At 38.6% G+C, this 25,432-nt stretch overlaps 2 protein-coding genes across 3 annotated transcripts in view; one reads left to right on the top strand and one right to left on the bottom strand.

The window, feature by feature from the left end:
• med1 (mediator complex subunit 1) overlaps window positions 1–25,432 on the bottom strand; it is a 272,844-nt gene that overhangs the window by 172,072 nt on the left and 75,340 nt on the right. The gene's annotated exons all lie outside the window — the stretch shown is intronic.
• LOC307147185 (E3 SUMO-protein ligase ZBED1-like) lies at window positions 12,862–23,324 on the top strand. The gene is made up of 2 exons (XM_079851721.1): window positions 12,862–14,451; window positions 15,394–23,324. The coding sequence occupies exons 1-2, from the start codon at window positions 13,855–13,857 to the stop codon at window positions 15,958–15,960; spliced, it is 1,164 nt and encodes a 387-aa protein (XP_079707847.1). The 5' UTR covers window positions 12,862–13,854; the 3' UTR covers window positions 15,961–23,324.

Here is a 25,432-nt window from a genome sequence, read left to right as displayed (position 1 = left end):
AGTATACACAAAAATAATACACATTTAACAGAATCGATTGATGTATGAAACTTGTTTGTAAAATCAAAGTCAAAAGAGTATTTCGGGTCTCAATTCAACTGATAAGGAAAAAAGCGAGCAGATCACGCCGGCGTGATTGCCGACCTCAGAGGGTTAACCTGTTAAGCTGCAACCCCACTTTTGAAAAATCCCCAGAAATGACATACCCAAACTGAAACAGATACAGTTCATGAACCCTTTGTACTAAAAGCACAAGTATGATCTCATTTGAAAGCTGACACCTGGCAGTTTATTGTAAATGTAGAATTAAAAATTATCATAATGACAAAAATTGTTATAAATAGCTTCAAAGTTTTGTAAAGTTATTAGAAATTAATTTTTATGAAACATCCTCATGAAAATAAAATTGAAGTTGGCACTGGAGCAATCTAGAAATGCACTACAGCTAAAGCCACATGTCTAAACATTTTATGTTTAAAATCTGAAGATAATAAGTCCAAAACTCTGTATTTAGTTAAATGTTTTTCAAGACCATGTCAGTTGACTTTATTTTGATTTGACGCTAAGATGCTTCTGATGTTTATTGTCATCTTCTAACCATCTATCCAGTATATTGTCTCTATTGTTTTGTGGTGCAAACGAGCCCCATTCAGTCTCAGTCTCCCCCTGCACACATTCACACCTCTCCAGCCTGGTTATGGCTCGAAATATGCATTTCTTTTGTCTGCATTATAGTTACTAACGACTGGCTATTCACAGCCTATTCATAGGGTTTCAATCCCTAAATTCTTTTCTCAAAGTTCACCTCACATTTTAAATAAAGAATAAAGAACATTCTTGAATAAAGAAACTTTCAGTAAGCATTCAAAAAAACATAAAAGTATAACTTCTAGGTTGCAGGTGCACCTAGGGCTAGCTAGCATGTTAGCTTAGCACACCATCAATACACGACAATTTATGAGATTAAAACCATGTTTGTGCTCCAAACTTACTTTTATAACGCAAGTGAGTATTTTAAATAATCTTCTGTGATCTAATTTGGCTTCAGATAAAAAAACCAGACAGAAAATATACTATTGTATACTGTTCTGCACAATGATAGTCTATATAGATTAGCATTACATTATAAATATAATCTATTATTATGAAAATACCTGGCATGTCTTGAAAAATACAGGTAACTCAAATATCATTGCAATCATGTTTATTATCTTCAAAACCTCTTTATCTGCATTTTACAGCGCGAACTCTGTAGCTTTGTGTGTATCAGTGACGTCCTGGAATGTCACATGATCATGGCTCTTCTTCATGTTCCATATATGGACAATTATTGTGCATATAGCGCCCTCAGGCTGTTGGTATGTAGGGCCCTATAATTTCCGCGATCACGGAATCGCGGACGGAATCGCGGAATTGGCAAATTAACGCGGAATCTAGTGTCAACACGGAATTTCGCGGAATTTTACATATTTGGAATAAAATTCTGTTTTTGTGTGGGAGAAAAACGTATGTCTGAGGAAAATCGCATATTACTGAAAGAACGAGCAGAGAGAGAGGCCCGGTCGCGCGCGCGTCTTCAAACTGTCTTGCTCTCTCTCTCACTCCCTCGCGCTTATTAATCTAAATCAATTGAGAATTGACACAATGGTAAAAGATCGGAAGAACGAAGTTTCACGTGGAGCATTCGGATATTTTTTTCCTGAATTAGGCTACCGCTGGGTGTGAATTGTGCAAAAAAAACTTTTTACCTTGCCTTCTTCTCTGAAAAGCGTTCCGCCCATTCAGCTGACATAAAAACACTTTCAATAAACTAAACAAAATCTATCCAATGATGAAATGTTTACTGTGTTGACAAATCTTGTGCGATATCCTAACTGCCGGTGTCGTGCCGAATTTCTACCCCCGCCAAATTATTACCCCCCTAGTATTGGTAGGTTTAGATTAGTTGTGGGGGAGGGGTTAGGATTAGGGGTGGGGTTAGGATTAGGCAATCAGGTACTGACTTCAACGAGGGGGGTAATAATTTGGCAGGGAGTCGAAATTCGGCACAACACCTGGATAATCACACAACGCGCACAAGTCTGTTAATGATACGTAAGATTCGCGAACTAATGACTCCTTTGAACCGATTCATTTTAATGAATAGTTAAAACAACTGATCTGTCCAACACTGAATCGGTTCGGTGTATAACAAAATCGGTAACACTTTACAATAAGGTTCCATTTATTAAACTCATTAACTATTAATAAACTGCACTTCTACAGCATTTATTAATCTTTATTAATGTTAATTTCACCATTTAGTAGCCTACATTATTTAAATGAAAAGTTGTATTTGTTAACTTAGTGTGAAGTAACATAATAAAAATACAGGGTTAGGGTTAACTAAGATTAACAAAGATTAATAAATACAGTAACAAATGTATTGCTCGTGGTTCATGTTAGTAGCCTAATACATTCACTAATGTAAACAAACCAAACCATATTTAACACCTCTTAAAATGAGAATTTTGTTTGTTACCTCATTAAATTTAGGGTCATTCCTATTTTATTTGTGTACATTTTAATCATTAACATTAAAAACACTCTTTTTACGACAAAAATAACAGTAAAGGGTAAAAAAAAAACTGAATTCCCAAAAATTAAAACGGAAAAAACGGAATTTGCAAAAATTAAAACGGAAAAAACGGAATTTGGGAAAAAATAAAACGGAATTTGGGAAAAAATAAAACGGATTTTATAGGGCCCTAGGTATGGATTGAAAACACAGTATCAGAGTATGCAAGCGCTCATAATGATTACATCGACGCATTTGGGTATAAATTAGTGGTGGGCCGTTATCGGCGTTAACGCGCTGCGTTAACGCGAGACTCTTATCGCGCGATAAAAAAAATATCGCCGTTAATCTATTCCGCAAGTTGGGTTGGGAGATGATGACGCAATCTACCCGCGGCCGCGAGGTAAACCCGGCTGCAACGCATATTCGTCGTCATCTTAAGTAAACACGGCTGAAAGTGAAAGCTGCAACATCCATTATTTGGACTTGGTTCGGATTTAAGCCGTCCGACAAACAGCAGCAAACTATAGACAGAGTGTGTGGGGTAACGGTTCGGTAAGTTAACACACGACTAATCCGTTCTACCACCTCAAATTCAAAACGAAACATGATATCACTGAATACCAGCGCGCGCGTATTATTCTCATTCCAATATATCTTAGTGGTGTAACGTCAACACATAATCTCTGTCTATGCCCGATTTTAAGAATCGTTGTTGTGTTTCTTTTTAACTGAAAAGACATCAGTTAGACAATATTATCACTTTAAATTTGGGGTTTCATAAGCTCAAAGCTATAATAAACATTAGACGACCTACTTAAGTCTCTGCAGCTAGTGTACTTAAATTGTATTTATCTGCAAAATTATGTTGTATACTTACAGTTTTGCACAATATATGTTCTCAAAACTACATATACCCTTTAAAAAAAATACATTTAGCAGTTGTTTAGCAGGGTCTGTGTAACCTGTTCTGAAATGGTTTTATTATAATATACTGTATATCGTTATCGCAAGAGGCTGCAATGTATATCACAATATAGATTTTAGGCCATATCGCCCATCCCTAATTGATAGCCTATAGTAGTTGATAATAACATAGGCCTACCTAATGTTGCCTACCGACGGTAACAGTACAGTAGTAACCTTTTACAGTCTATGAGTAGAACAGCTTTCTCAAGCAGTTTGTGATGCATTTTGGAAACAGGAGATCTGGTCTAATGCGCCACCTGGCTTGAGAAACCCGTTCACAAAGACCTACTTTTATAGTCATTATTTGGGTAGCACACATATTCTGAATGCCTTCGGCAGAATTCAAATGAGCCATTTTAATCTAGATTAATCTAGATTAATTTCAAAATTAATCTAGATTAATCTAGATTAAAAAAATTAATCTATGCCCACCTCTAAATATTATTCCTGTCTATAGAAATATGATGTGAATCTATGAGAATATATCAATATTTCTCCAAATCTGCACATTTTTGAGCTAAAGCCCTGAGGGACGTTGTTTTGTGTATCGCTGTCATGACGACAGCACGGGAGTTTTTTATGAATGGGAGCGGCTGACGCGCATAATTCATATCAAAGGTATCGACTCATTTTTTCATTTCATAACTCCTGACACAAATTAAGAAATAACTGTCGCTATAAGTTTCTCAGAATACAATAGTGGTCAAATACTGAAACTTGAGTCTTATATCTTTTTAATGATGTATAGTTTGTCGAAGTATAACATTAAATCTGATAGTAACTTTGAGCTATATATATAAAAAAACGCTTCAGTGCGCCGACGCACTGGTGAGGCTTAACAGGTTAACATCACATTTCGTTTGGGGAAATGTGTGGGGTTTTGTGATAAGGGGCTCACTCCATATTTTTTGTGTTTGATGACTTTACATGGCCTGAAATTGAGATTAAGAATAATTTATGTTTGATACCTCAGTTATAAATGTGTCTAGTTGGAATGTAAGAGGTCTGAACAAAATTGTCAAGCTTAAACAGGTGCTGGGCAGAATTAAACAAATGAAGAGTACAGTGCGTTTCTTACAAGAGACACACTTGGTAGATGAAGATGTGAAGATTAGATCTAGGTGGCCTGGTCAGGTATTCTCCTCTAGTTTTACTACTCATGCAAGAGGGGTCATAATACTGATTCATAAATCAGTTCCCTTTGATCTAAAAGATAAATATTTGGATCCATCTGGGAGATTTATTATACTTAGTGGAACTATATTCTCTACATTAGTCAACTTGGTATGTTTATACACCCTCAATGGGGATGATCCTGCCTTTTACCAACATTTCTTTTTAACTATGTCAGCTTATAGGGGCCAGTGCATCATCGGAGGAGATTTTAATTATGTGATACTTCCTGCAGTAGATCGTTCAAATAGCTCCGACACTTCCCACTAACAAGCCAGGAAAACGATTGGAAAATTTATGAACGATCTTAATTTAGTGGAGATTTGGAGACAACTTTATCCGAGCAAGATTGAGTATTCATGTTTTTCTGCTACCTACAAAACGTATTCTCGGATAGACTTCTTTTTGGTTTCCTCTGGTCTGGTATCCATGATTCAGAATTGCTGGTATGAGACCATACTACTCTCTGACCACGCCCCAATTATCTTATCAATTAAGTTTCCCAATTATTATTCATCTCCACTTCCATTTCGGTTTCAAGCTAAATGTCTGAAGTCCGTAGAATTGGAGAAATTTCTTGAAGAAAAAAATAACAGAATATTTTAATTTTAATAAAGACCAGACCAGTGCATCAATAAAATGGGAAGCATTTAAAGCCTATATAAGGGGGGAAATAATGAGCTACACTCGGCATAAATCTAAAATACATCTAAATAAATTGAAAGACATTGAACAAGCAAATAAAGGAACTGCAGGACCAGCTGTATTACTGTGATGACACTGAAAAATATAAAAAGCTTCTCCTATTAAAATCTGCATATAACGGACTCACTACCAATAAAATAGCAACTAGTTTACTGTGGTTGAAACAGCCATACTATGATCAGGGTGAGAAGGCAGGAAAACTCCTGGCTTGGAGGCTTAAAAAAACACAGACAAGTAGGGCTATTAACTCAATTGTACTTGACAATGGAGATAATTTAGTGGATCCAAAATGTATAAATGACGCTTTTGCAGAATATTATGAAAATTTATATAAATCTCAATATCCAGATAATATGGATAAACAGGATCAGTTTCTGGACCAACTTCAATTCCCAACCTTGTCAGAGGAAACTAAAAACGATCTAGATGGAAAACTGAGCATTCAAGAACTTAAGGAGGCACTCACCCATATGAATACAGGCAAAGCCCCTGGCCCTGATGGCCTGTCTATTGAGCTTTAAAAGAGATTTTCAGATAAATTATTACCTCATCTACTTGAAATGTATAATGCCAGATGCCGAAAAGGCGTTTGACAGGATCGAATGGTGTTATCTTTTTGGGACACTCAAAAGATTTGGCTTGGGAGAAAAATATCTTAAATGGATTCAATTACTATATACAGAGCCCGTAGCCAAAGTTGTAAAAAGTTGTAACAGTCAGTTAGAGACCTTTTAGCCTATGTAGATCGACACGACAAGGATGCCCATTATCGCCCCTTCTTTTCTTGTTTGCTATCGAGCCACTCACTATGGCAATACGTAATTCCCTTGATATTACTGGTATTCAAATCGGAGGAACAGAACATCGCTTGTCTCTTTTTGCAGATGATGTCGTTTTGTTTTTAACTGATCTAGGGAGGTCTGTCCAGGCTGTTGGCCAAATTCTGAAGATGTTTGGTGAATTCTCAGGGTATAAAATTAATCAAAAGAAAAGCTCCCTGTTAATGCTGAACAAAAATAACCCTACAATACAAACACAATTTACATGTACCTATGAAGGCTTCACTTACCTGGGTATTAAAATAAATACTGACATAAAGAAAATTGTATCTATTAATTATGATCCCTTAGTAAAAAATGTATTGGACTCCTTAGAAAGATGGGGTGGGATGCCAATTTCTATGATAGATCGCATTAATATTATTAAAATGTCCATTCTCCCAAAATTCTTATATCTTTTCCAGTCCATCCCCTTACACATTCCAACATCCTTCTTTTCCTCCTTGAATAAAACCTTTACCAAATTTATATGGAATAGTAAACGCCCCAGGCTGCGGCTCTCCCTTCTATATCTGCCCTATGACCGAGGGCGGCTTAGATTGCCTAATGTCAAGTTGTACTATTGGGCAGCTCAACTTTGTGCTGCTACTTATTATTTTTCTACCACTGATACACCATCTTGGATACACATTGAGAACAATACATTGAAGCTACCTTTGACATCTTATCTTTATGCAGCCGAAATTTGGATAATGGCTGAATAAAATGGCTTCAATAAAATTGGGGACCTATATAGGCTAGTGAAGGAGTATTGATGTCTTTTGAGCAATTGGTAAATAAATATGGTTTGCCCAAAAAACTTTTTAAGTACTTACAGGTTAGAAGTTTCATCACTACCCAACTAAAGTCTACTGTGAAACCCCCACTCTCCACTATAGAGAACATAGCCATTAACCATCATCAGAGTAGAGGCCTGCTTTCCAAATTTTACAACATTTTACTACTTTCCTCAAAAAAGTAGTCTTTCTTATTTACAAGCATGGAAAACTGATTTACAAACAGAAATTTCAGATGATGAGTGGAACAATTCTTGCCTGTTGGAAACAAACTAATTTAGAGGTCTTTAGAATCACGTGGAAAGACAGTATGTCACGTTATAAAAAGGCCCTAAAAGCAGCCAGGGCTGAGCACCTCCGCAAACTAATAGAAAACAACCAAAACAATCCAAGGTTTTTATTTAACACCGTAGCTAGACTAACAAATAAACAGACGTCACCTTAACAAAATATCCCGTTACATTTTAGTAGTAATGATTTCATGAACTTCTTCACTGAGAAAATAGAAAGCATCAGAACCACAATTGTAAACGTTCAATCTTCAATCGCGCCTTATAACTCAGCCTCAAATTTATCACCTTTAGCCTTATAATTATCACCCCGCAAGAACAATTACAGTGCTTTACAACTATAGAACAAAAAGAGTTAAATAAACTTATCACTTCATCTAAAACAACAACATGTTTATTAGATCCTATACCAACTACTGAAAGAAGTGTTACCTGTAGTGGAAAAGCCTCTCCTCAATATTATTAACTCATCTTTAACTTTAGGTCATGTTCCAAGAACATTTAAATTGGCAGTTATAAAACCACTTATTAAGAAATCACAATTAGATCATAATAACCTAGCAAAATATAGCTGCAAGCAGCAATTACCGGGGCCAAGCACAATCAGATGACAAGACATGCCAACATTGCTGAAAGTGTCAGATCAACTGCAACAATGAGCAATTAAAGACATTTAAAGATGATTTTAGGCGAAATGGCTGAAAAATCATAGAAACAGTAATTAAAAATGTGATTTAATGGATTATCACTTTCGACCAATAGATGGCGCAGTTACAAAACTGATGTGATATGGTCAGAGTGAAGTGACAATGACACATACAAAGTTTGGTGTCAATATGTCAAGGCATTGCAGAGATAAAGCCTGAATAGTGCTTTTGGCATCATGCCTCAAATTTGCTGCTGCGCTATACGAAAACGGTTTCGTTTATCGACACGAAATCCATAACTTTTAGTCGCCACAGTCTGGAGATGATACGATTCGATTTTGGTGAAAATCGGACAAACGGTCTAGGAGGAGTTCGAAAAAGTAGGTTTTGAATGAAAATCAAGATGGCGGACAGGAAGTTTAGCCAAATAAGGAAAACTTGGTATCTATGTTCTCGACGACAAAATGTTGTCTTTCATATTTCGCCTGACTGTAACGTTGTTTTTATGAAATATTAGGGCATATAAATGTTAATTTGCAGTTTAATACGTTGCTTATACAAATAGCCTACATTTTATTTCAACATATTTCAGTAGATTTTTACTCATCTCAGTATAGCAATACAGTTTGCTAAAACATCATTCATTCACACACGCGATTTAAATTTAAACTGTCTTTTTGCGAGCTGTGGTAAACAGCGCGCATCTCTGCCGTTCATTCATTCATAAACAGAAACCCGATTCACGTGAGAAGGAAAAAAAACTTACTACTGTATTCCTCAGCTCGCTCCTCGATATACCCGCACTTCTGAGGTACATTTTCCATTATTATTATTCCTCACAGCGCTGCGAGACGGTGTAAACAAGTAATGATCTGAATAAACTTGTGTTTCTCGAGCTGATATGGGGGCGTTCACAGGATTGCGCGGATTGCCTCAGCCATTTGCGTTTGAATAGCGTGCGCTCTCCGTGGGCGGAGTCACATTACATTTGAATCAGCTGTAATGAGCTCGACTGGAATCGCTCTCTTTTAATACAGATTTCACAAGATAAGAATATTTGTTTTTTATATAAATTACTTCATTTAAAAGAAGAGAATTCAAGCTTCATGCCTGTGTGTCTGTATGCCTGTTTGACTGAGTATTCGCTGAGTTATTGTTCATTTTCGGACGCATTTCAGAATGGACTACACTGACAGAGAGAAGGCAGAACTCGCATCACGTTTATTTTTCTTTATTTGGCAAAAAGCACAACACTTTGTTTTTATTGTGAGTATACACAAAAATAATACACATTTAACAGAATCGATTGATGTATGAAACTCCTATGGAAAATCAAAGTCAACAGAGTATTTATGAGTTTCTTTTACACTGATAAAAAAAAAGCGAGCTGGTATCGCCGGCGATACCGCCGACCTCAGGGGGTTAAAATACAGCATTTTAGCACAAAATTCTAAATGGCCGACAGCCAAAATGGCCGATATGGTAAAATGTGATATCAGTCGACTCAGCATGTTGCCCTGAATCTAACGAGACCAATTTTATGATTTTTGGACAAACTGTTCAAAAGCTATAAGCAAAAATAGCCATTTTCCATATCTCCGGACCAGTAGGTGGCGCTGCGCCGAAACGCAGCATGTAGCCTCAGGTCATGCCTGTGATGACCTGTACCAAGTTTGGTCTGAATACGATAAAACGTTGCGGAGATACAGCCCTATGACTGTTTTTGCAGGTGCTACGTAAAATTAGTTCGAACGTTTATCGAAAACAGTTTAACGAATCAATTTGAATTCCATAACTTTTGGTCAGCACTGCCTGAAGATGATCTGGTTCAATTTTCGGACAAACCGTCTAGGACGAGTTCGAAAAAGTAGGTTTTTCGAAAAATTCAAAATGGCGGCCATATTTTTATGACGGAAAATGAAGTCATAGGGTGCAATCGAATCGGCATGAGCTCAGGAATCAGTGGAAAAAAGAATTTAGCTGATTGGCCTTACGGTTCAAAAGTTATTAGCAAAATAAAAGTGAAACTTTGGACAGGTGGTGGCGCTAGAGGGAATGACTTAGAAACACCAAAATTGGTATATTTAATGTTGGGACTGTCCTCTATCAGAATGTCAAACCAAAACAACTTTCCCGCAATCGGTTCTATGGGCTGCCTTAGACTCCCAGTCGGAAGAAATAACAGAATAATAACAATAAATTATTATTAATAAATTATTATAAGGTGGTGGTGTGGCGCAATGGATAAGACACATGCCTTTGGTGTGAGAGACCCGGGTTCGAATCCACTGTGAGACACCAATGTGTCCCTGAGCAAGACACTTAACCCCTAGTTGCTCCAGAGGCGTGCGACCTCTGACATATATAGCAATTGTAAGTCGCTTTGGATAAAAGCGTCAGCTAAATGAATAAATGTAAATGTAAATGTAAATAAATATAGCTGCAAGCAGCCATTACCGGGGCCAAGCACAATCAGATGACAAGACATGCCAACATTGCTGAAAGTGTCAGACCAACTGCAACTGAGCAATTAAAGACATTTAAAAAGGATTATAGGCAAAATGGCTGAAAAATCAGAGAAACAGTAATTAAAAATATGATTTAATGGATTATCACTTTTGACCAATAGGTGGCGCAGTTACAAAACTGATGTGATGTGGTCAGAGTGAAGTGACAATGACACACACAAAGTTTGGTGTCAATATGTCAAGGCATTGCAGAGATAAAGCCTAAATAGTGCTATTAGCATCATGCCTCAACTTTGCTGCTGCGCTATATGAAACCGGTTACGTCTATTCACACGAAACCCATAACTTTTAGTCGGCACGGTCTGGAGATGATACGATTCGATTTTGGTGAAAATCGGACAAACGGTCTAGGAGGAGTTCGAAAAAGTAGGTTTTGAATTAAAAATCAAGATGGCGGACAGGAAGTTCGGCCAAATAAGGAAAACTTGGTATCTGTGTTCTCGGCTTGACCCAAGGAATCTATTAAGACCAGTGGCATTTCAATAGCCAGATGTATTCAAAAGTTATTAGCCTTTTTGGAAATTTTGTTATAACTTTTGACCACTAGGTGGCGCTGTTTCGAAATATTTTGAGTACCTTCAGGGGATGGTGTTGTTGGCACATTCTGAGTTTCGTAATATTACACCAATGCATTTGTTTAGTATAGCATTTTAGTTCACAAAACTGTATTGAAGTCAATGGGAATTTCATGTTTTATTCTATTATAGCGCCACCAAGAGGCTCAGTCCCACAATTTTTTTTATGTGTCCTTAGAGTGAGCCCCCACATATGTGTGTCAATTTTGGTGAAAATATCTCAATTCACTTCAGAGTTATAGACATTTATATGAAAAAACACGTAAAAAATGACTGACACATGACTTTGATTGAATTTTACTACCCCTTACTATCAATATTTTTGCATTTGGGCATTGGCGTATAGCTATCGACCTATGTTTCCAAACTTCTGACGGTGGTTTCGTCTCAATCGGACAAGCGCTTTCGAAGATATAGCCAAATGTTTTTTAAGCGCCAAATCACAACGCTACACAAACCGTAAGGCGAAACCTAGCATGTTTGGTATCGTTGGACTCGGCAAGGATTCAGGAGTCTAATTAGATGAGTCTCGTGAAAATAAGTCGACCACACCCAAAGTTATAAGCATTTGGAAAAAAAATTCACCAATAGGTGGCGCTGTTTCGAAACTTCTCACGCTCCTTCAGGACATCGTGCTGATGACCCATACCAAGTTTCATAACAATTCGTTCATGTGTTCTTAAAATACAGCATTTTAGCACAAAATTCAAAATGGCCGACAGTCAAAATGGCCGATATGGTAAAATTGGATATCAGTCGACTCGGCATGTTGCCCTGAATCTAACAAGAATTTTATGATTTTTGGACAAACTTAAGAAGTTATAAGCAAAAATAGCCATTTTTCATATCTCCGGACCAGTAGGTGGCGCTGCGCCGAAACGCAGCATGTTGCCTCAGGTCATGCTTGTGATGACATGTATCAAGTTTGGTCTGAATATGAAAAAGCGTTGCGGAGATACAGCCTTACGACTGTTTTTGCTAGCGCTATGCAAAATTTATTTGTGCGTTTATCGAAAACGGTTTGACGAATCCATTTGAATTCCATAACTTTTTGTCAGCACTACCTGAAGATGATCTGGTTCAATTTTCGTGCAAATCGGACAAACCGTCTAGGACGAGTTCGAAAAAGTAGCTTTTTCGGAAAATTCAAAATGGCGGTCATATTTATATGCCGGAAAATGACGTCATAGGGTGCAATCGAATCGGCATGAGCTCAGGAATCAGAGGAAAAAATAATTTTGTTGATTGGTCCTTACGGTTCAAAAGTTATTAGCAAAATAAAAGTGAAACTTTGGACAGGTGGTGGCGCTAGAGGGAAGACTTAGAAACACCAAAATTGGTGTAATTAATGTTGGGACTGTCCTCTATCAGAATTTTAAACCAAAACAACTTTCCCGCAATCGGTTCTATGGGCTGCCATAGACTCCAATGGCGGAAGAATAATAATAAGAAGAAATGGAACAGATACAATAGGTGCCTCCGCACCTTCGGTGCTTGGCCCCTAATAAGAACCGGAACAAACACAATAGGTGCCTCCGCACCTTCGGTGCTTAGCCCCTAAAAACAATAGGTGCCTCCGCACCTTCGGTGCTTGGCCCCTAATTATAGACCCATTTCAAATCTACCATTTATGTCTAAAATATTAGAAAAAGTGGTGTCTGCTCAACTGGGCTCTTTCTTGCAAGAAAATGACATCTATGAAAAGTTTCAGTCTGGTTTTAGGCCGCACCATAGCACTGAAACTGCGCTCGTTAAAATCACAAATGATTTACTTTTAGCTTCTGACCAAGGCTGTATCTCAATTAGGGATGTTAACCGATGACCGTTTGACCGATGGTTGACCGTATCAACGTTAACCGGTCAAAGTTGTCGGTAGTCGGTAAAAAAAAAAAAAACGTGATATCTAAATTAGGCTATTATAGACAGTGGACTAAACGCTACTACAGTTAGCCATCTCATTCCAAGATCTTTTTGTGTTAAGTGAACAAATTATCCCTCACACTCAATTTTTCATAACTCACCTGTTTGTACTTAAACCAATAAAAACATTTGGCGCGAGGTCACAGCATTTGGGTTCGCGCGCTCACAAGGTTTGCGAAAAGTAAAGGCAACAGGCTAAAACACTCGAGGTTAGAGAGCCAGGGCAGACGACAGGATGAAGCGGGCAAAGAAAAGTAGTGTGTGGGACCATTTCACCAAAAAGAATGACACAGATGTAAGTTGCAACTTGTGTGATACAGTTAAATATAGTAGCAGCACATCATCTATGATGTATCATCTGAAAACGCGACACCCGCAAGCCTCTTCGGGTGGGAAAGGTAGCCAAAGCCAACCTACCGTGTCATCTATGCTAGCTGGTAGGAAATGTGACAAACAGCGCTCAGAGACTATTACCCAAAAGATATGTGGAATGGTTGAAAAAGACATGCTGCCCCTTGACTTTGTAAGCGGTGAGGGCTTTCTAGAGCTTATACAATTCCTTGAACCCAACTACACAGTCCCGTCTCGACAGACCATAACCACACGCATTGAAGAGCGCTTTAAAAGCGCAAAAAAGATGAGCTCAAAGCGCGCCTGTATCGTGCCAGATGTGTAGCCATCACGACAGACTGCTGGACAGCACTAACCACAGAGAGTTATGTGACAGTCACCTGCCACTGGACTGACAAGGACTGGCAGGTTAAATCAGCAGTACTCCTCACGAAAAGTATGCCAGGCAGTCACACCGCCGACAACCTGGCTGCAACACTAAACGAAGCGGTAGATGCCTGGGGAATGACAGGGAAAGTGGTCGCATGTGTCCACGACAACGCGAACATATAGTGGCTGCCAACATTCCTGAAAGGGTGGACTGGGTATCAGTTGCGTGTTTCGCCCATACACTACAACTGGCGATCAATGACGCATTTAAGCTGTTTGTGTATAAAGTTATATCTGCAGCCGGAAAACTAGTTCGCCATTTCAATCACAGCACTGTAGCTTGCAAAGCACTCGAGGCCAAACAAGAACAGATGCAGCTCCCCAAACACAAGCTCATCCAGTTCTGCAAAACTAGATGGAATTCGGTGTTCGACATGTTTGAGAGGCTTCACGAACAGCGATGGGCAGTGACAGCCGTCTTGTCCGACCGCACCGTCACAAAGCTGCAGGATGCTAGAATTCTCGAGATCAAGGACGAATACTGGGCAATAATGGCTGATCTTAAACCTGTCCTGGAAACCCTCAAATGCGCAACCACTATCATGTCTTCTGAGAAGACCGTGTCGATCTCCCACATCTACCCCATCACCTTCAGCATCATTAATAAGCACATGGCCATCGCTACCAATGACAGGCCTCGGGTAGCGGAGTTCAAGGCCATGGTTCAACAGTCATTGAGTGAACGCATGGAGGTAAGTTATAATTTTGTCTTTAGGAGTAATCGTTTTTTTATAATTCATTCAGGCCATCCTTAAAAATATTATTTTTTGCCGTAACCCGACCGACTGTCAATTTAGGACCGACCCAATTATTTTTTTCCCTTTTAGTCCGACCGACTTGCCGCTTGTTATAATAATAGCCTACTTATGTGTTGTAACGAAAAAAACGATTTAGTTTCATATTCATGTTTAAATAAAATATATATATTTTTTAAATTTCATGTTGATTAGCCTATATGAAAAGTGAAAAGCATGAATAAGATAAGATGATCCCGAAAATATCGGGAGACAAATGGAGTGGGCAGACATGATTTTGACCACTTCATTAAGTTTGTTTTTGTAGAAAGCCTGTCTTTAAAGTGAATTTAGTTTTTTATTAATTGTATCTTAATTTTAATCAATGTTTCATCAACCAATTTCCTGGATTTAATAAATAAGAGGTAGGCTAAAGCATGGAGTCGCCGGCGCGTGAACTGGAGCTGGTCTCTTAAATCAACCAAAACTCAGCGTATACTTACCTCACAGACCTGAGACACACACACATATATAGATATAGAAAGCATGAAATGTACACTTTTAAACAGAACAATTCAAAACAAAAGAAAACAGACTGCTCTCTGCTTATGTAATGAAATGTGCATTTCTCTCTGGCGCGTTCACTGGTCATAAATTGAGCAAAATTTTACTTTTTTTTTTTTTTACAATGAATCTCGAAAAAAAATAGACCGACCTACCGACCTTTTTTTTTTTTTGGCTGTTGCGGCAAACCAAAATATTTTTAAAGATGGCCTCATCGTACACTACACATAGTCAGGCTATAGGCCTATTGGGCGTTATATAGGCTACAATTCAAAATATCAAGTGTTATCAATTAATTTATTATAGACATTAATTCAGCTGTATTGTTCGTCACAGGTTGACTACAGCGAACGCTTGGTTGCAATGCCAGCGGTGATCGCCTCTGCCCTGGACCCTCGACATAAACACCTCCCGTTTTTATCAAGAGAAAAAACAAAGGCAGTGCTTGATAAACTCAAGGAACTCTGTGCTGACATGGAGCATGCAGCTATTGAGGAGGAGGACATGGGTGAGGAAGAAGAGCCTGGTGCTGCAGGAGGAGATGATGATGCTGCTGTGACAGCGGGCCCATCCAGTGGAGCCAGCCACAAGGAGAGTGCAATGAGTCTGCTACTGGGAGATGATTACAGCACAGCCGATGCCACGGATCCACAGATGGAAGTGGATACGTATGTGAAAGATAGTCGCCCCTCACTAGAAAGCAATCCGCTTGACTGGTGGAGGGCAAACCAGACGCGCTTTCCCAGATTGGCAAGATTGGCGCAGCGCTACCTTTGCATCCCCGGGACTTCTGTTCCATCAGAGAGGGTTTTCTCCGCTGCGGGCCTTGTGGTTAATCAACTGCGTACCCGCTTGACCCCAGAGCACGTAGACATGCTTGTGTTCTTGAATAAAAATAAGTGACTGACTCGGAGTGGGGTAGGCCAATATTTTCTGTTATGTAAGATTGGTTGGGGCCTAACCCTTGACACCTGAGAAAAATAAGTTAAGGCGTCTTTTACGCATTCAGTCTATTTAGGCCACAGTATTCTCTATTTAATTTTTTTTTCGTTAATTTATTTTCCAGGAATAACTAATGGCCAAACCATTGTGTTATGTTTTAATAATTAGGCGGCGGCCAAACCCTTAACACCTGTCTGTGAGCTGTTTGTTGGCTACAGTGTTCTCGTTCATAGATTATAATAATTTTTCGTTTATTTATGAATGTTATTCTTAAGAATAGCTGTAGGTTTTTGTCTGTTATGGTTTAGGAGATGTTGCCCTTAACAGAAGTTGACACTTGTCTTTTTGAAAAATAAAAAAATAATATTAATTATACAAAAGAGTTGTCCTATTGGAAAAAGAATTTCAGACAACTCGGAAGGATGACTTACTGGACAAACTAAAAGAGACTAGACAACAACTGAACAACTTGTTAACCTACAAAGCAGAGGGGCAGCTGAGATTCACAAACCAAAAATATTATGAATTTGGTAATAGGGCTAGTCGCCTGTTAGCATTTCAGCTGCGTAAATCGCAATCAAGTAGAGTGGTGCATAAAATAAAATGCCCAAAATCTGGGGATATGATGCAGCAGCCGAAGGATATTACAAAGGCATTTGCCAGTTACTACCAGGAGTTGTATAGGGAAGAGGACTGCCCAAATAAGATGGAAAAGACTGAAGATCTGCTTAAATCAATTAATCTTAGTAAACTGACCGAGGAGGAAGCTGACCAAATAACAAGCCCAATTACAAAAGAAGAAATTAAAAAAAGCATTATGAAACTTAAAAATAACAAATCTCCAGGAGTGGATGGACTCCCTGGAGAATATTACAGAGTGTTTGAAAAAGAGCTGACTCCAATTCTGCATAAGGTCTATAATTACGCGCTCTCAGAAGGTGTTCCCCCCCAGTCATGGTCTGAAGCCATTATTAGTGTCATCCATAAAGAGGGCAAAGACCCAACACTCTGCACCTCTTATCGTTCCATTAGCCTTCTATGTGTTGATCTGAAAATACTTACGGCCATCATTGCAAACAGAATTCAAAACCACATAAGAAAACTCGTAAAACCTGACCAGACTGGTTTCATTGCACAGAGACAAGGAACAGATAATGTCAGAAGAGCCTTAAATCTCCAAATAATAGCGCAAAAAAGGAACACCCCATCAATGCTTCTCAGCTTAGATGCTGAGAAGGCGTTCGACAGAGTAGATTGGGCCTTTCTACAGCAGACTCTCAAACATATGGGTTTTAATGACACCTTTAATAAATGGATCCAAATATTTTATAAAGACCCTAGGTCACGAGTAAGGGTTAATGGCCACTGCTCTGATTTTTTCTCACTGGGACGCGGCACTAGACAGGGTGAAGTCCTTTCCCCCTCTTTATTTGCACTTAGCATAGAGCCGCTGGCCGAACTGATTAGATCCAATCCTCTCATACAGGGAATAAGAGATGAAACCAATGCTCCTCATAAGCTGTCTCTTTTTGCTGATGATATTTTATTATTTTTGGAAAATCCTATTACCACCATTCCTGCCCTGCTCCAAAGCCTTAATGAGTATAGTACTGTATCGGGATATAAGGTTAATACAAACAAATCTGAAGCATTAATGATTGTTGGGAACTGGCCATCACAGTTAGATAATTTGGTCTCATTCAGACACTCCACACAGGGGTTTAAATATCTGGGAGTAACAATTACCCCTAAGACCACTCAGTTGTTTTCATCTAATCATGAAAAGTTATTTAGGGAAATCAAAACCGATTTGAATAGATGGGATGTACTTCCACTTTCTCTCCTAGGAAGAATTGAATGTATTAGAATGAATGTTCTACCTAGATTACTGTTCATATTTCAAAGCCTCCCTGTTTTTGTACCACAATCTGCATTCAAATCATTAGAAAAATGCATTTCAAAATTTATTTGGCAGAACAAAAGGCCAAGAGTGCGCCTTAAAATTCTGATGTCAGATAAGGAGAATGGTGGCCTGAGGTTGCCTAACATAATAATGTATCGTGGCCTGGATCATTCATGATCCAGAAACAATATGGGTCTCCATGGAGGAGGAGTCAATGCCTGGAATATCTCTATCGAGGCTCCCATTTATTGGTCTAGAGACACAGAAGAACATGAAGATCGAAAATTTATGGGTTAAAAATACTCTAAAAATCTGGAACCAGGTACAAAAACAATCAAGAGGATTGGTGGCCCTCTCGCGAGCCATGTCCATAAGCAGGAATATTGAATTTCTTCCATCTCTAACGGACAGGGGCTTTGATAAGTGGGCGGAGAAAAAGCTTATCACTGTAAACCAACTCTTTGAGGGAAATGTAATGAAAACCTTCGCCCAACTAAGAAACAACTTTAATCTACCCTCAGGGGACCATTACAGATATTTACAAATAAGGGACTATTTAACAAAACATAAGGACTGGGTTCAGCTCAGAAGAGAACCAACAAATATAGAAAAACATTTGATTCATCTGATTGAAAACAATGGTGTAATGAAAAAACAAGTGTCCTTAATTTATTGCAAACTGATGATGGATATGTCGGATAATACACAACATATAAAACAGCAATGGGAAATGGAACTCAATGTGACATTGGATGATGATACTTGGGTAGGTGTTTGTTCTGGTTGCCATAAGGGGGTGGGGAGTCAAATGTGGAAGGAGTTTGACTGGAAGTCTAAAATCCGATTTTTCAGGACACCACTAAAGTCTCTCCGCTCTGGGAGTTGGGGTAGCAATAAGTGCTGGAGAAAATGTGGACTTGTGGGCAGGGTTCGAAATGACTTAGGACTCTTGGGGGGTCCCCTAAAATTTAATTATTAAATTATTAAAAATTCTGAAGACTACCTTGCTACACTATATACTGTAGGCAAAATTATATGGACCAATGTTGAAGGTGGGATAATGGTCTTGGGATGTTTTTCATGGTTTGGGCTTTCTGAAGGTGCCTGTTTTATCCATTGGTTTTCAGACCTGCAAACTCCTCAGAGTAAAAAAGGTGACAGTGTCGCTCGCGCGCGCGTGGGGGGAGGGGGGGGGGGGATGGGGACACATACAAATGCAAATGACACATTTCTGAGTGCTTTATTAAACAGAAATTTCATGTTTAATCCCATGCAACAAGAGATTAACACGTTTGCCAAATTGCTTTATGTTACACTTACTCTCGCATCAGCTGTTGTGTAAACAGTAGGGGTGTAACTGTTCACAAAATTCACGGTTCGATATGATACACTTGTGTCACGGTTCGGTTTGGTACATTTTTGATACAGCAAAAAGAAAGAAATACCAGAGAAATTTCCTGGATTTATTTATTTTTTAATCTTTTTTTTAAATTAAAACTAACATCATAAAGTATGACATTTTTTTACTTTGAGCAATTCTGGAGCTATAATTGACTCTTCTTAGGAGCATATAAAACAAAACAGCTCCTTGGAAAAAATATTGTAGTAGCCTAGTTATAAACAAAGGTTTATTTTAGTTCAGAATGATTAACATTTGAGGGCATTGTATTCATAACATTGTCAAAATAAAACCGACGTAATGTTACTTGAAGGCATTGTAGCCTACTATTCCTGCCAAACTTGGTTGCAGTGAGTGTTACTACGGTAAATCCATGGTGAATGTTGCTGATCTGTGGACGCTGGATAGTTCATTCATGCCACAATGTTTATTCCTGGTTTCCACGTCAGTGCTGTTTGATCCGTTAATAACGGAGAAATCTGAATGTTTCTCACTAGATCTCGCAGCGATGTTATTACTTCTGTTGCGAATTCAAACGCTTTCTTTAATGGATCTCTTATCAGCGCTGTGTAGTAACAGTGTCGCTTGATCAAGATCGGCTCGCGCTGCTTTGGTCCAAACTGATAAACGGTCCGTCAACCACGAGCAGTTTCGTTCCGCTTGCATTACGTTTGCCATTTGATGTTGGACAATGTTGTGGTCGCGCCGGCGGATTATGAGCGCGCCCACCACGCCTGCATTTGAAATAACGAAATTTCAAATGTATTTTGAAATTTCAAAATACCCCCGTCACAAAATCGACGCCCCTCCCACGACTGGTGATTGACAGCAGCGTTTCAACACAGACCCGCCCTTGCTCGTGAGCGAGCTGTCTGTCATCATAGTCCGCGCGTCATTGTTGATACCCTCACTGGAGCACTGTCTATGAGCAGAATGGCGTCTGCGATTGTGATCTTCGGTGTAATAAGAAAAAACAGCACTCATTTTGATGTTACTAAATCCGAACCGTTGAAGACGCAGTGGCTGAGTTTTGTTTTTGAAGGGATATGCCCAAAGGATTGACGCGGGGATTCCCTCACGGGGATTCCCCACGATCAACCCTGCTTTCATGTTTGGCCGAATCATTTCACACCAGACAGCTTTACAAACGAGAAAAAACGGATCGGTCCCACTGATCTATATAATGTCATTCTATATAAATCAGTGATCGGTACCAACGAGTTCCTGCTGAACCTCCAGAAGTGAGTGTAATGTTTTATTAACCTTTATATTAATATTAAAGGTGCCTTATGCAACTTGGAGCCACCTATAGGCAATTAGTTGAATTACACTGGTAACGGTTACTAACGGAGTTTGATTGACAGCTTTGCTTCCCAGTTGGCGGAGACACTTTTTGCTTGCAGGCTGCAGTCAGACAGACCATCTGAGAGAGTGTGTGTGATAATTTGTGCATACATGTCAGCGCGGCATCGCTCGTCAAGTTCGTAGCTTATTCAGTCCATTTTAAATTCTGATTTTGGCCGCCTCTCAAATGGGTTAAACCATATTGCCTATGAAGTTCAAGTAAATGCGCTAGAAAATCCGCGCTCATTCAAGGATGTGCATTTATAGCATGGACGGAGAAAGCGCCGACACCTGCAGGATTTCATTTGACGGTATAAACATATTATAATCGATATGTTCCGCGTGAGAGCAGAACGAACGAGACTTTATTGACGTTTTTAAATCTGAAAACTCCAAAAAGCAATGAAATTGTCTCTTTTGCAGAGATCACAATGAATGTTTGCGAACTAACTAGCTAACCTGATAAATGAGGTATTACATTACTGTACCTGTCCAGTAGAAACGTGGCCAACTCTGCATCGCTCTTCAATCCAAATGCAAACCTCATCTGCCGCCATCTGACAAACGCCAAACCCAGATTTACTCTGGTTTTACTCCGGGCTTTATCCGATGCTCTATTGCTATATTTTCTTTTCTTATTTTTTTGGCAAGCTCCGTCGCTAGTAGGGCTTGCGTCCGCCATTACTTTAACAAAATATTGGGCGTGTTTGCAACTCTCAGTGTACCTGCCCTCAAAGCCTGTCATTGGCTATCACCTCACACACACCCTTACAAATGTACACGCCCCAAAACGTCCCGACTCCAATATATGCTGGCTACCAAGGCAGTGGGGGGAATGTCAGTTCTGACACTCTGCCAGATACTATGTTTTAACGTTAGCTGATGACATATAAGGGTTATTATTGGATATTTTATTATGGAACAAGTTGCATAAGGCACCTTTAACCCCCTGAGGTCGGCAATCACGCCGGCGTGATCTGCTCGTTTTTTTTTATATCAGTGCAAATTACTCTGTTGATTTTGATTTTACATACTTGTATTGTACATCATTCAAAACTGTTAAATGTCTTCTTTTATTTGTGTACACTCATAATAAAAACAAAATGTTGTGTTTTTCGTAAAACAAAGAAAATAAACATGATGCGCGTTCTGCCGTCTGTCTCAATGTGAAACTCTTTCTGAAACGCGACAGAAAATGACCTGTAACTCAGCGAATGTTTGTCACACAGACTTGAAACGCATGTTTATACAACGCTTGGAATCTCTATTTTTAAAGTATGTAAATTATATAAAAAACAAATATTCTATTTTTAAGTAATCCATACGAAAGCAGCGGCATGTACAGTTTCTCAAACGCGTCCTCATTAACTATAATGTGACCACACCCACTCGCGCACGAGCGATTGACATGCAAATGATCCATACGGAGAAACACAGACCTGTAAACGCCCTCATCACCTCAAAACAAAGAAGCAGAGACTTCGTAACTTACTCTTCTCTGCTTTCATCGGGTTTGGACAACTGTAAGCTGTGCTGTGCTGTGCTGTTTACCTTGAATTTACCTCGGATTTACCTCAGAAGAACGCGATTTGAAAATGAGAAGATTTTTAAGGTAAGACATGTTAAACTGGTCGTGCCAGATTAAAATGTATGTTATGAAATGAGTTTGGAGTAAAAACATGAACTAAGCCTAATGTCATATATGTACATGTAGACAGAAACATGAAATGTGAAATGTGAACTAGAATGATAGGCAACCTTTCAGTGCTGTATAGCCTACGTGTTCAACACGAGGATGTTTTTATATTCTAATAAAACACAGCATGGTAAAAGTAGGCTAATATATATATATGTGTGTGTGTATTCTGTACATTTTAAAAAGCTATTTTAACCTGAAAAATCTAAAATATATTCCCCAAATTGTGCAGCATTTCTCTTGATATCAGCATGTTCACAGCTGTTTTGTTGTTGTTGTTGTTTTTAGAGGAACAAGATGCCACTGATAAGTCCTGCTGACTTCAACATTCACATAAGTCTCCATACATGAACATGCTAAAGTGAAAAATCAAACACCATGGAAATGAAAGGTATGTAGCCTACTATGTTTCAGGAATGGCACAAAGGTGTGTGACAGTTCAAGTCTCTGTCTTTAGTTCAGTGTGTTAAATAATGTGGTTTTTTTTGTCATTATGTTGTGTTGTAAATACATTAAAAACAATCAAAAAGCCATTCTTTTTTAAATCTCCTCATTCTTTGTGCAAGGTTGCTCAGAATGGCAGGGCCTGATAGCTCCTAATAGGGCCATTAGGGAGTGTCTTTTGTCTTTCTCAGGTGAGAAAAGCTTACATAATAATGAGATGTCCACGCCTCTTGCATAGAGCTTTCTCACACAAAACACGTCGTAAAATTTTTAAATCAATATATTGTCTTCTCTGAATGAGCAGTCAGGGTGATTTTCACATAGTTTTGAAGCAAATATTCTGGGCTACGTGATACAATTTTCAAAAGTCTTAATCAGTAAGAAATAATCAGTATGGGTTTCATGAGCTTATTTCAGTGACAATTTTTTTTTGTTTTTTCACAAACCACGCATAAATGTTATTATCTCAAAACTACAAACTTTTATATACATGCTGCTGATATATTATTGTAGCAGAGTTTGTGCTGAATACAGTGTAATCAGACTTTAGCCATGAAAATGTCACAAGTAACAGAAATAAGCACAAATGTCAGAGCATGTCAGAACACCTCCAGGCCCAGAAAACAGCTCAGACCTCAGAGGGTTAATCTTTGCAAATCGCTTGCTGCACGCTTCATGATGAATGCAGCTGTTTACACTCAGGGTACATTACGGCATGTTTTCTATGTACGACGTTCTCAATATAATTCATAATCCCACGTTTATAATGAACAACGCATTATGGTTATTGTGTTACAAACGGTGTACGCACAGAACAGAGGGGCGGGGTGAGCAAAGCTCATTATCATTTAAAGACACATGCACTTAAACGGCGTGCTGAAAACAGAGCTGTATTTGACCAGGTAAAATTAGTGTTTTCTTACAATACTAATGAGAATTTTGAATTAAAGTATATTACAAACTTTTAATTTAGACCCTAAAGAATCATATTAGCTTGTACAAAAATGGCATTATATGACCCCTTTAAATCCAGACAAGACAGAGGTACTACTTATCAGTTAAAAAAAACGCCCACAAAACCTCTCACAATACAACTTTAACATAGTAGGATGTAGGGCTGTCAACTTTAGTCGTTTAGTCGACTAATCGGTCGATGCCGTCTTGGTCGACTGACATTCTCATTGGTCGACCAGTTGCATTTTTTTTTTTTTTTTCACCAATAAAGAAATTTATTGATTTACTCCTTGATATTTATTCCTTTATAAGCAGTTATATATTACTGTATTCTAAATATAATTAGCCTATGTTTTATCCCCAACTTTAAATGCTTTAATTTAGGCTATTTTGTAATAGCGCCACAGTTTAGCGCATCACGTAGAACACTCGGGAACCGCACCTGTGGCTGGCTGCACTGCTGCTTCGCGCTCAGTAAGGAATATAGGTAGTTTTGCTGTATTCATTCAGTTAGAACCAGTGCTTAATTTGTAAAGTGGGAGGTCCCGGAGCGCAAAGGAAGGGTGGATCCGGCGATTTAAAACGGGGGTTGGAGGTAACAGAACAAGTAAGGAATAATTGACGACAGGCCGTTGAATTATGTAAGGTATAATTGACGACAGGCCGTTGAATTATTAGAAAAATAATGCACACCCGAGGTGGTAATGCGGTCACGACGCGAAGCGGAGTGGCCGTTCACCTCGGGTGTGCATTATTTTTCTAATAATTCAACGGCCTGAAGTCAATTATTCCGCTTATACTACAGTTACCACACCTCGAAACATTGTTCAGATTATGTATTTCAAGACGTTTGTAAAGTTTTTGTCATTAAAACGCTCTTGTATACGGCTAATTTCTTACGCATCTAATCCAATGCCTCCGTTGCTAATTCCAAAACGTCATTTTAGAGTTAGTAACGGAGGTTTGAGCTGATAGCAGACTAATGCTGGGGACACACGACTAGCTGACACATTCTCTGACTGTTTTCATCGACTGCAGCAGATTTTAAACACCGACTTTGAACACAGACTGAACGCGCTGAACACGTGTTTGGGCATGATCAGTCATACGTATCAAATTACATTCATAACCGGCCTTAAAGTGTGTCCCCAGTTATTAATGCAGTTATTAGAGAGAGAGATGTTGCAATAATGAGACAGAAAAGCATGTGCGTCAATATTATTATTTATTTATTAATTCAATTCCTTTTAATTAATTCGAATTCATTCTTTTTTTTCTATTATTGACAGATGACAGACTAGCCAAATAAATGAAACACAAAGCCCTTTTAACAAGTAGGCCTATCAATAATTATTTATTTGTTATATTATCTGCAATAATAATCCGTGCTGCAGGATTATCCATTTATTTAGCCTATATTCAGTTTAATTTTCTATTGATTATAGATAGTAGAGCCCGACCGATATGGATTTTTGGGCGCCGATGCCGATACCGATAAAAAAAAGCCAGATACCGATATATCGGCCGATATTATTTATGTGTATATTATAATACAGTAGCAATATTATTTATGTGTATTATAGTACAGTAAGTTTGGACACACTTTACAATTGGTGTGTACAAACTTTTGATGGCTACTAGAGCCCGACCGATAAAGGATTTTGAAGGCCGATACCGGTACAAATATTTGTTG

The sequence above is a fragment of the Squalius cephalus genome (genome assembly GCF_949319135.1).
Source record: "Squalius cephalus genome assembly, chromosome: 19".
NCBI classification, from domain to species: Eukaryota; Metazoa; Chordata; class Actinopteri; order Cypriniformes; family Leuciscidae; genus Squalius; species Squalius cephalus.
This window is presented reverse-complemented; position numbering and strand designations above follow the sequence as displayed.

Excerpts from the sequence above, each read along its gene's own strand:
- LOC307147185 (XM_079851721.1), top strand. The coding sequence starts at position 13,855 with ATGTGTCCACGACAACGCGAACATATAGTGGCTGCCAACATTCCTGAA. Across the intron at positions 14,452-15,393 it reads CATTGAGTGAACGCATGGAG|GTTGACTACAGCGAACGCTT; the intron begins GTAAGTTATAAT and ends TGTTCGTCACAG.